The sequence below is a fragment of the Xiphias gladius genome, chromosome 20, assembly GCF_016859285.1.
Source record: "Xiphias gladius isolate SHS-SW01 ecotype Sanya breed wild chromosome 20, ASM1685928v1, whole genome shotgun sequence".
NCBI lineage: Eukaryota > Metazoa > Chordata > Actinopteri > Istiophoriformes > Xiphiidae > Xiphias > Xiphias gladius.
In genome coordinates, this window is record NC_053419.1 from 17334177 (window position 1) to 17346762 (window position 12586).

A 12586-nucleotide genomic window follows, 5' to 3' on the forward strand; every position below is an offset into this window, starting at 1 on the left:
CCAGGAATGAGAAGGGGGGGGGCAGAATGGTATATGGGTATACCACATTACGACATATATACAATATCTGATCATTTCCTAGTGGTGATTAGTCACAACATTGGTGAAAACCAGAACCCACCTAACAAGAGATCCGAAAATGCATCATAAACTTGTGCCCCACTGTTAGCCAACCAGACTTAATATAGATTTTTCCAAATTCCTTTTAATATACAGTTTTCCCCTTCCGTCGCCCTTTATGTACTGCAGATTTAAGGTTAATAAAATGATCTTATTCCTCACCACCAGTATCATAAGTATATGATCCGACTCTACATTGGAGCATTATGTTTAATCTAAGCGAAATATTCAAAACCTAGACTTTTGTGCTGCACTGTTCCATCAAATAAATTACTGTTGATGTCACATGCATCATTTTATGAACCTTTTTTCTCCATAATCCACCCTGACATGTTTGGATTTTTGGAAACTTTGGGATCTCCTCTAGAATGTAAAATAAAGCTGTGTGGGTTTGAACAATGTTTGACACATTGTTACCACCCCCGAAATAGTGGCTGAGATAGTTTTTTTTTTATTGGGGGGGAGTTTTAGCAAGTCCAAAGAAGGACAGGAAGAATTCAGTAAGTGCCTATTTTTACATGTTTTCTCTTTTAGACCACAAAACTATAAAACACAAGCCGTCCATTCATTTCTGCATATGGGTAGTTATCAGCTTCTATTACAACTCCCTTTTTTTTTTGGCCTAACATGAAACATAGAAATCTTCCCTGATGAACATAATAACAATATTATTCCCACACAGTTGTCATTCAAGGACGGGACCAGGAGAGAAGAAATGTAGCACAAAGACAATAATGAGTGTTGCAGGCGATGCTAATATCTGAAATCCCAGAGCAAAAAAAGCTTGGTAGCATTGACATTTGTGTGAACCACAAAGAAGAAATATCTCCTCTAAACTTCTCAGATGGTTTCATTTGAATAATTAATAATTAATTAAGATTCAGTCCAAAGTCCAAAAAAATGAATACAGATTTGGCAGCACTTTGTTTTTCGGTCTTTCCCCTCCCAGTAATCATCTCACAACCCCTTGTGACCCTTTAGAGGGGGCCTGACCGCAAGGTTGGGAGCCCCTGGACTAAACTACCTGACTGTATATAAAGTAGTTAAAACCAGCTCCACCTTCACCAGGTACAACAGTAAAATGCATCAGTATTAACAATCTATTAGTATAATATATATAACAATATATAAGTCAGTTTTCTGTGGAACAAGTATTACATTTTAATTATACTATTACTTAATTAGGATTTTAAAATCTTATGTCACATCTTTGTGTCCTTAACAAACTGTATGGGCATCATAACACAAATATGTGACGAGATCTTAAGATGTTTTACAAGTCTCAACAACAGTGTGAAGATCCTCATCACGGGTCTTTAATGAAGTCAGGTCTCAGCTTGTCAGTGCTGGAACACTCCCACACTTCCGTTCGATTGTAAAGATGTCAACTTGATAAGTAGCATTTCGCTGCCGTGGCTGGTTGAGGTGGAGCTACTAGTTAATACACAGTTAAGTAGTTTAATCCAGTGGCTCCCAGCCTAGGGGTCGGGCCCATCCAAATAGTCACGAGATAAATCTGAGTAGTCGTGAGATGATTAATGAGGGTAAGAAGGGGAAAAAAAAAAAAAATGACACAAGTTTATATTAACTTTTTTGAACTTTGATCTCATTTCTGAGGGGGATATGTCCATTTGGTGGCTCTGCTAACAAGTCATTGACACCTGAAACGTTGTGACGGGCCTCAACTAGACAGCGATTTTTTTGGTAACCTGTGGCGAGCCATTAAGGTTGGGACCCGCTTAGCTTAACCTTCAGTGTATATGTTTTTTTCTGCAAAAATCTAAATTTGTAAAGAAATTATTACTTATAGCTGTCAAATAAATGTAGTGGAGTAATTAGTACAATATTTCCTTCTGAGATGTAGGGGAGTAGAAGTACACAGAATCATAAAATGGTTTTACTCAAGTAAAGTACAAGTACCTTAAAATTGTATTTAAGTACAGTACTTAAGTAAATGAACTTAGTTACATTCCACACCTGCTAGTGAGCCATGTCATTTCACTGGGTGACATGTTCCTTCATTATTAAGAACATGGGCATTGTCGTTTATTCTGAGTTCAATCCCACATGCGCTGCCCTGCTGTAAATACTCAATAGTGCACCAGATATGTATTCATCCAACAGTCCTCAACAAATACACTTTTTACTCATGTTTGAGTAATGTTTCCTGAAAACTGCAGTGTCCAGATGTACTAGGAAATTTTCAGGACTGTTTTTTAAAAATGCATTTTTGGTTGGAGCAAATCGCTTGCGGTTGAGTTCTAGACACATGGTAGAAAGGTTGTATTGAGAGATGGACTAACGCATTGTTGGTTTTGGTCTTTTCAGGGATTTGCTGACACTAACAAAAATATACAATATCTTCAGCCATATTCTGTATAGACACACACACATCCACACGCACACACGAGGCCACTGTGGGATACCGCAGCCTTAGACCTCCTATAACCATCCATGAATGAACACAGTCCTTGAGAACAAGAAGTCTCCCACCACTTCCTTGTTGTAGTGCCGCCGGGAGTCAAACCAGCGGCTGCTGCTTCTGGCCGGCATCACAAAGAGCCTTTATACACAGATGAAGGATTGTGGAGGATGCATGATGCAGATGTTCCACAAGCAGATCACAGAGACAACATTGTTCAGATGTATTTTAAAACACAGAGGGGATTTTTGTAGGCTGTTTTTGAAAGTTTGTTACTTTTCATCAATGTTTAATCGAATATGGACTTATTAAAAATGAAGCAGGATGAAATTTAGCAAGATGGAAAAGCTACATTAACAGAATTTCACCCGTGGGAAATATTGCTATGGAGATACATTTCAAAATGCATGTCTGTACACCAAGATATAAATATGATTAGTGCAGATAGCAGGGGGGGACAAAGTAACAGGGACACCTACTGCAACAGTGTACAGTGTACAGTGTACAATGTGTAATTCCAATAGTTAATATTGGATGTTTATGAATGTTTAGTTTCTGTCAAAACTGTCAGGAAGACGCGTAATCGTTGATGTCTTTTGGAGCTGAAGATTGTGGTTTTGTTTGTATTGGATTACACTATACTGCAGGGTGTCTCTGTTATTTTGTCCATAGGTTGTATGACATTGTGTAGACTGGTGTCAACAGAGCTCAAAATTGCATTAGTTATATGCTGTCGTATATTTTCATGCAGTGTATGGATATAAACACGGGATGATAATAATGTTCTATGTGTAACTTTTATAGTGCATACATTGCCTGTCTTCACCAAATATTTGTTCTATAAATATCTCATTTGTTTTGATGTTTTTATACCCATATGGCACATTGCAGCTGTCTAATGCTAAAAACGTGAGAGGATTTAACATTCTCAGTATGAGAACAAATACAGGCAGTTAATTCAAGCTTGGTGCTCTTCCTCAGGCTCACATCGGCTTAAATTTCTCTAAATTCTTCTCACTTTTTAAAAAAATAAAAAATTCTTTTGTTTATCACTGATCCACTTGGAAAGCCTTTTTCCCCCCAGTGTTTTTTCGTGGATGCATAGTTATGTCCGCCATCTGTCGAGACTTTTTTAAATAACAATGTCTGTGAAGTGTTATCAGCGTTTTCAAACTGCATCTGCTGCTACGGCAGCTGAAGCTAAAGGTACAATACATGGTGCTTCTGCTATGCTAAGAATGGAGGAGTCAAAGAAACAATTTCTGCACATGATATCAGGAAATTGCTTTTAAATAATATTCTGTGGTACTTAACTTGTAAGTTAATTTAGAAATATATCTGCATTTATTGAGAATAGAAGGGTAAGACTAACCAGTGGTCAATTAAAAGAGATAGCCAGAGTATATTGATAGTAACAGCTGTCATATTAGTCACAATGATGACATAGGACTTGAGCCGGGTCCAATACAACCTCCTTTCAAAAACAGTTGCTGCCCTTTATCAGAGCCTTCATCTGTTTATTCAGCGTAGATGTCAGTTGTAGTAAGGTTTAACCCTAATCCACTTGCATCTTGTATTGCTCAGGTGATCACGGGGCCTGTCCAAGACACTTGGCTCTGCTGCTCACAAGCCTTTTGCCAAGTGTGTATTTGTGACTGTTGAGTGTGTGTGTGTGTGTGTGTGTGTGTGTGGGTAACTGCAGAGAAGGGACATCCAATTATAACATTACAGCCATCGGACAGGTGCCGCTGTGCCTGGGAAATGGAAAAGGCTAAGGGATATTGTGTGGCCGGAAAATTTGTGGAAAAGTATGACAAGGTATATCTGAAAATGCTGAAGAAGTGAGAGGAGCTGATGACAAGAAGGTAGCGTGGCCAGGTAAGGTTACTTTGGGCCAATCCATTGCTGTGTTTTCATTTGGCTATGGATTGTTCTGTTTGGTTCGGTAACATGTATGTTTTTTGACATTAAATAGACTATTCTCAAGACTATAGTCTATACTCTATACTATAATAGACTATACTCAATCCATACTTTTGCTATTATGTTGTAAAAGGTCCGGTAATTATAAGTAATGAAGATTATTTCTCCTAATTATTTTTAAAAAATTTATTGTTGTTGTTTATGATTTATTATGTATTATTTATCATCCACATTTTTTCTGACATCAAAACGTATAGCAAAATTGATAAAATAATGGAAAAAATGTGTTATACTGTATATATTGATCTCTTACTGCATTATTCACAGGTTGCAATCCTTTATCTCAGACTCACAAATGAGAATATCTTTGCCGCTGACAGTGAAAACAGCAAAGGGTCATGGGATGTGGCATGGGAAAATCAGAAGTACAGCGGAAGAAATGTGACATAGGTGCGGCCTTTATCAAAATCATTTTAGTGAAGAAGAAATGTTCCAAATGATTGCAATAATTCAATGTCTGTCATTATCTTTTTTTGTCATATTTAGGGAGCATCTCAGTTCCAGGTAAATATCTGTTTTATTCCATCATATCTTCACGCCTAACAACTTGTGTTCAAAACTATCGGAGAAAAAAAGTCTCACTTAACTCAAATAACTTTTGCAATCTCTCCTCGATTTTTATGCACTCCGTGAAGCCGCCACCGGTGAGTCTTTCAGTCTTGATCCAACATGGTGAACGAACGTGTTGGTTGTGAAAGAGGAAGATTACCTCAGTAGTTAGGAGCACTTGTGTTCTCTTCTTCTTAGCAATCAGAGCGGCTCTGTTGATCCAGCGCTGGTACCGTCAGTATGTGGCCCGGCTGGAGATGAGACGCAGGTGCACGTGGAACATCTTCCAGTCCATTGAATATGCAGGAGAGCAAGACCAGATTAAGGTGAGGTTACACAGTGTTGGGAAAAAGGTTTGCACAGAATGAATATGAATTGATCTTAAACGTGACCTTCCCAAAGTGACACAGCTAACTTTTTTAGACATGCTGACTGCATTGCAGATGGCAGTGTCGGTCAGTCCACCCCTTCGCAAAATATCTTAACAACTATTGGATGGATTGTCATGAAATCGTGTACAGACATTCATGGTCCCCAGAGGATGAATAATAGGGACTTTTGGTGATCTCCAGACTTTTCCTCTAGCACCACCATAAAGTTGACGTGTGGTCCAGAGTGAAACATTTGACAACTATTAGACAGACTGCCATGCAATTTGGTACAGACATTCAAAGTCCATAGTGAATAAATCTGGATGATTTTGGTGATCCCCTGACTTTTCATCTAGATTTTCACTTTTTTAGTGAAATATCTCAACACCCACTAAAAAACTGGCTCAAAATTTTTTACAGACATTCATGATTCCCAGATGATAATTTCAAATGATTTGGCAAAGTTTCTAATTTTTTTGACACTTTATGGTTCTGAATAAAATGTCTGGACTACTCTTGGATGGATGCCATGAAATTTGGTACAGATGTTCATGGACCCCAGAGGATGAATTGTATCTTTGGTGACCCCTTGACCTTTCCTGTAGAGGCATCTAGAGCTGCAATGATTGATCAATTAATCGATTACTTGATCAAAAGAATATTAGCCAGCATCTATTTTGATCATTGTTAAGCAAAAATGCCAAACATTTGATGAGTCCAGGCTCTCAAATGTGAGATTTTGCCGCTTAATTTTCTTGGTCTTACATTGTAATGTGAATTTTCATCAGACTAATCAAACTATTTGAAGATGTCACCTTGTGCTCTAGGATATTTTGATCAGCATTTTCCATTGTTCTCAGACATTTTATAAAACAAACAATTATTTGATTATTTGAGTAAATAATTGATTAATTGATAATGAAAATAATCGCTAGTTGCCGTCTAAGAACCATCAATAAGTTGGTTTATGACCAAATACCTGCAAAACCAATGGCATTCCCATCAGCATCAGATGTACTTTCTGTTTAGTGCTCTTTATCAAATGTTGGCATGGCAGCACTCTAAGATGATGAACAGGGTAAACATCATACCTGCTAAACATCAGCATACTCACATAGTCTTATGTACATGAGCATATGCTAACACGCTGAAGCACCATTGTGCCCAAGTACAGCTTCGAACAGCTGCTAGCATGGCCGTAGACTCATATTAATATTTTCTTTGACACCGGGAAATAATCTTAATTTTCAAATTCTCTTTTCTCTTCTTGCAGCTCTACAATTTTTTTGGCTTCCTGATGGACCACTTCACCCCGGCCAGCAGTGAAAGTAAGACAATGACTCTCAACTCCTGTTTTAATTCACTGACTTGTAGATTTCATTAGATTACTGACAGTGAGATAATCTGAGCTCAACCGCTCCACTCCCTGCCATGAGATGTAAAGTGGCTTTCCCTTACCACACTGATCCACTTCCCCTCCTTTCCTTCTCTTGCTCTAATGCAGGAAACCTAATATCTCACATCTTTCGCGAGAATGAAATCTGTCGTGACGCGGAGTGGGAGAGATATTTTTGCTACAAGAGCATTGAGGTACCCGACAGCTACACCGGCCCCCATCTGACCTTCCCCATGACCTTCTGTGGGGTGTCGAAGCTGGTGGAGGCCTTCAAGCACAAACAAGTAGGCAAATATGCACATAAAGTGAGCTCATGGCAGATACCAAAAGCAGACAGGGAGACACAAGTTTCTAATGGTTGCCCTTTTCTTCAGCACTCACTTTATTCATACTTGTTTTTTTTCCCTAGTAGCAGCTCCATGCTCGATATGTTCTGCAGCTTCTTGGAGAGACTTGGAGACTTCTAAGAATTCTTACAAATATCAATCATGTCTCAACCTGCCATACAAAGGAGATTACCATATGCGGTACACAACAGCAGGCATTTCACTCTGATATTTTCTCATTTTCTGTTCACATTGACCTTTAAACATTCAGCATGCACTCACAACTGCCACAGATATTAACGCTTTCATTATTCCTACCCAGGAGACCTACATGGGCAACTTGAAGACCTGCTGCTGATATTCTATAAGGTATTCACAACATGCAAATCGCCATATTGTCAGTGAGTGATGTTCATGTTATATAAACACCTTGGACCTAATCTGTCCAGAATGGTTTGCCATCCTCGGAGAAGCCGTATGTATTCAATGGAGACTTTGTGGATCGTGGCAAAAACTCCTTAGAGATCCTGCTCATCCTGTTTGGGTTCCTGCTGGTCTATCCCAATGATGTCCATCTGAACAGAGGGAACCACGAGGACCACATTGTTAACCTGAGGTACAGTAGGCATGGTTCTTTTTATATTCAACCTACAGCTCATGTGTAAACTGATCTGCATATTCTTTGGCTATTTTCTCCAGATATGGTTTCACTAAAGAAGTTCTGGGAAAATACAGGGTAGGTCTTGTGTATTTTTGCTTTAACATCAATATTGCCGTCTATTGCTCTTCGCCAAACTTATCCCCAGGGGTTGAAAAAGTATTCATATCCTTTACTTAAAAGTAGCAATAATTTCAGTAAAATATAAGTCATGCATTCAAAAGTATAATCACCAAAATATACATAAAGTATCAAAAGTAAATGTACTAATTATGTGAATGGCTCCTGTGTTATTTGATATTGCGTTATTGTATTATCATTTGTGATAAATAAATGTTTTAGTGACATTTAATGTTATAGCTGGTTGGGATGTAGCTAAAGAATTGCTTTATATACTCATGTTACTGGGTTGTTTAACCAATAGCAATGCGTCTTATTTTAAAAAGCACAGCTTATGATTTGTAAAATCATGATGTGCAAAGTTACTAGTAAGTATAGCTGTAAAATTATTGTAGTGGAGTAGAAGCATAAAGTGGAGTAAAATGGAAAGTAGTCAAGTACAAAGCACAAGCACCTCTATTTTTGCCTCATTCAAACCTGCCTGTGTAAAAGTAACCTTCAGATTGGTATTTCTTCAGTTCGCGTACTCCCTGAGTGTTGTAAAAAACGTTAGACACATTTTAGTAAAAAACAGGTTAGGTCTGCCAGCAGCATTTTGATACACCACGTCCGACTCTCATCATGGAGGTTATGGTGCTAGCACATGTTAATTAACTGGCACAGATTACTCAGGGTTAAAGGACCTTCTGTATTATTCTTATCAGCCTGAGGAAGACAGGAATGTCTGTACAAGTCTTCATGGCCATCGATCCAATCATGTTTTGATATTCTTCAGTCTGGACGAAAGTGGTGGACTGGCAGAACAACATTGTCATCCGTAGAGTCACACTGCTAGCATGGCTAAAAACTGCCCACATGAATAAGATATTGAGTTCATAATGATAATTCCTCTAATTGGATATAAGTCATCGTAAGCTTTACTTGGTCTACAGGTGCACGGCAAGAAGATACTGAAGCTTCTCCAGAAGATCTTCAGCTGGCTGCCTCTGGCCACAGTGATCGATCACAAGGTGCTGATAGTGCACGGAGGGGTCTCTGACACGACGGATCTCGACACGATAGCCAGAGTGGACAGACACAAAGTAAGAGAGGCCGTCAGCATCAATTAAATGAGTGAATTTTGTGCAACAAATCTAGAAATATTATCATAAAACTAACAAAATGGTTACGTATGTGTGCTTCAGCTGTGTGTTTTTGAATGTGTGCAGTACGTGTCGGCCCTCAGGCCTCCTAAGCTGGCGCCTCATGCGGTCAACGGCAGCAAGACTCAGACAATCAACAACGACAACAGGGAGGCCGGTGGACCAGTGGAAGGCCGGCGTCGAGTGTGTTCTCTGACTCACCTCAGCTCGGCACCGGCTCAAAGGCACCAACTACCACGCCGCTCGCTCCACAACCTGCCCATGAGCAGTCAACTCAACTGGTCAGTGGAAGAGGAGCTAAAGAGGAGGCGCAGACTGGCTGGGTTTGACCAGTCCTACAGAGAGCAGCAGAAGTCCGATTCCGACTCAGACCCGGAATCTGGAGAAGCAGTAGCGACGGATGAGCATGATTGGAAACAGGTGAGTGATAGAAAAAGAAAATGTAGCTCGGTGGTTGTTGTTTTGGCAGATGGAAAACATGGAGCATGTACGTGCAGCAATGTTCCAGAAGGCACACACTTTAATATTTTGTGACTTGGCTATCCACAGTCCTTTGTTAAAAGATTTAACAATAAAGAACGTTTTTACAATAATTGATTAATCCACCCAGATAGTGGATGTGTTGTGGAGCGACCCCATGCCCCAAAATGGCTGCATTCCCAATGAGGTGCGAGGTGGTGGCTGCTACTGGGGCCCAGATGTCACTGAGGAGGTGCTGGGAAGACACAACCTGCAGCTCCTCATTCGCTCCCATGAGTGCAAACAGGACGGCTACCAGTTCTGCCACAACCGAAGGGTGAACACAAAGAGTCACATGTTTTTGTAGGCAAAGAAGAGTTTAAGGTTGGAATACTGAATATAGAAGCAAGTACTTGTAGACTGGTACTGTTGAGAAACACCGTCATCTGATGGCTTTCACTTAAGCATTCATCTACCAGCTTTTAGTTTTAGCCTATTTACCAACTGCCTTCTGTTGCACCCAGGTGCTTACTATATTTTCAGCATCTAACTACTACGAGGTGGGCAGCAACAGAGGAGCCTACATCAGAATGGGCCCCGATCTGGTCCCACACTTCATTCAGTATCAGGCCAGCCGGATGTGCAGAGAGCTCACCCTTCGACAAAGGTAAATAATGTAAAAAAGGCTGCACTCTTTCAAATTTCAGATAACTGAATGTAATTTTAAAAAAAAACAAACAATCAAATTTATGTCCCAAGAACATTAAAACACCTTCGATTATTTGCTTTAGGTTTTGATAACACGAGACTGTCACATAGACAGATTATGATTATTAGCCTCTCCCTGTTTATTTAACAGTTATTCCAAGATTTATACAGTGTAAGTTTTTTTTCTCTACATGTTCTTTTGTCAGTGTTGGGTGGACGGAGAGATCAGCTCTGCGAGCTCTGAGGGAACAGCTGTTTGTACATAAGTCAGATCTCATCTGTGCCTTCCAGGAGTTTGATCCTAACAACACAGGTGAAAAAAAAAAAAAAAAAAAAAGACTGCTATACAATAGGCTGAGCAGCAATGATGAATTTTAACACTCAGTTACAACAGAAATGTGCTTTCTCACCAACTTCTAGTTCCAGTGTATCAGAATGTAAATAGTGGTTCGATAACAACAACTCCGCTGCATCTTCCTGTCTGGGTCTCAGGGGTGATCTCTCTAAGGCACTGGGCCAGTGCCACAGAGAGAGTATTGAAGCTGGGACTGCCCTGGAGGGTGCTACGCCCTCAACTTGTCAGCAGCACCCAGAATGGCATGATGGAATACCAGCAGTGGATAAGGGAGCTCTCCATCACGGAGCCCAAACTAGAGGTCAGCGTCATCCTACTAGCAGGGTGTGTGTGCGTGTGTGTGTGTGTGTGTGTGTGAGTGTGAGAGGGTGAGTGCGTTTTCTGTTTCTCATCCTGCCTCCCCATCTTGGACACACACACAGAGCTGCAAAATCATTATCGATTCGTCTTTTCCGTTACAGATATCTGACAACAGCATCCTGGAGACCATGTACAAAAACCACTCCAACCTGGAAACCATCTTCCGAATCATAGACACAGATCACTCTGGTCAGTAGCCAGCCTGGCTTAATTCTGAGCTACTTCTGAGATATCCTTTTTCCTACCTACAGTACACACACTGCCCTGAGTATCTGAAAGTGAATCAACAAAGCGTGCTGTACCTGACACACCACCGATTTTCTGTGCCATGTTTGTTTGAAACTACGGCCTCTTCCTCCATGTCGCCATCCAGGGTCGATCTCTTTCGAGGAGTTTCGTCAGACTTGGAAACTCCTGTGTTCTCATCTCAAGACAGAGATCAGCGACGAGGCCATCGCAGACCTGGCCCAGAGCATCGACTTCAACAAGGACGGGAGCATCGATATCAATGAGTTCATGGAGGCTTTCCGGCTGGTGGACCTCTCTGCACATACCTGAGCTGCAGTAACTGCTGATCTGCTGCATAGGGGAACACCAAGAACTGTCCTGAGTAGACTTGTTCACCTGGATAATCATCTGTGGAAATTTTAATGGTCAGTAGTATCTCAGCTGCATGACCTAGGAGGGCTGACGGAGGGCGTGATTGTTTATCCAGGTGCAATCTAGACTTTTTTCTACCTCTTAGATTTTCGGCTGTTTTTTAAACCATATTTTTCAATGAAGCTTAATGAAGAAGTGTAAGATGTATTTTTAAGATGGTGTATAACTTAATGTTCACCTGTTCAGTTGTGTATTAAAAAAAAAAAACATCGAACATGTGATGCTGTCTTTGCCTTTCATGCTGAGTGAGCTGTTGACAATGTCTGCCCCAAAGAAGTAAAGAATTAAAAGGAACAGCGCCAAAGTTATATAAAGCCCACTGTGGCTCCAGAGGGAGCTGCACCAAATCTGTTAAAGGTGACTTGAGTCAGCATTGGCCGGGTCTGAAGACCACAAGTTTGAAAATTTATAAAATCTGGGGGTGCAGAGTTAGAGAAAAGTCAAAGAAGTGGGCTTACCAGACCTCTATAGTCCGCTACTTTAGAAAATAACTAGTATAACACACCGGAATCTCCCACAGAACTGTCTGTGTCAAACTGTAATATAGCCACCACGTTTTGACAAGATAGAAGAATGTGTGGAATAAATTCTGCTGCATCGATTTTTAACCATTTTTTTCTCCAACTGTCCATCGTGAGTCTAACAATGTTATAGGAATGCAAACCGACCGTGTACCCTTTAAAAAGTTTTAGAGAGACATACAAAACTAATTTCTGGAGATTTACTCTGATGGCATTTGTACTAAACTGAGTTAGGATCAACAATACCGGTGGACTGAATTGTTAATATCCTCATGAATATGGGGCCCCACAGGGTTTTGTTTTTGAATTCAATTCCAGAAATCATGTAGTCTGACAGACATTTGATCATTTGGAGTAAAATCAAAATATGACAGCGTTGAAAAAGGCATTCCAGACAATTTGTATAAGCTAATACTCCTGCAACAAAATGTAGGCG

General features: G+C 40.2%; 1 protein-coding gene across 1 annotated transcript; it reads left to right on the plus strand.

Annotated features, from left to right (window-relative positions):
• The first annotated feature begins 4863 nt into the window (after positions 1 to 4863).
• On the plus strand, positions 4864 to 11527 carry LOC120806704 (serine/threonine-protein phosphatase with EF-hands 2-like). Its single transcript, XM_040158082.1, has 18 exons — positions 4864 to 4915; positions 5012 to 5029; positions 5161 to 5169; positions 5273 to 5400; positions 6719 to 6773; positions 6950 to 7125; positions 7254 to 7368; positions 7490 to 7536; positions 7617 to 7783; positions 7867 to 7903; positions 8878 to 9027; positions 9154 to 9507; positions 9698 to 9883; positions 10071 to 10213; positions 10461 to 10567; positions 10747 to 10910; positions 11071 to 11158; positions 11343 to 11527. Exons 1-18 carry the CDS (start codon positions 4864 to 4866, stop codon positions 11525 to 11527), a joined length of 2181 nt encoding a protein of 726 aa, XP_040014016.1.
• The last annotated feature ends 1059 nt before the right edge of the window (positions 11528 to 12586 follow it).

Bases quoted from the DNA above. Each gene is read 5' to 3' on its own strand.
- LOC120806704 (XM_040158082.1), top strand. From the start codon at position 4,864: ATGGGATGTGGCATGGGAAAATCAGAAGTACAGCGGAAGAAATGTGAC. The intron at 6,774-6,949 runs GTAAGACAATGA...GCTCTAATGCAG, and splicing joins CACCCCGGCCAGCAGTGAAA to GAAACCTAATATCTCACATC. The intron at 10,911-11,070 runs GTCAGCGTCATC...TTTCCGTTACAG, and splicing joins TCACGGAGCCCAAACTAGAG to ATATCTGACAACAGCATCCT.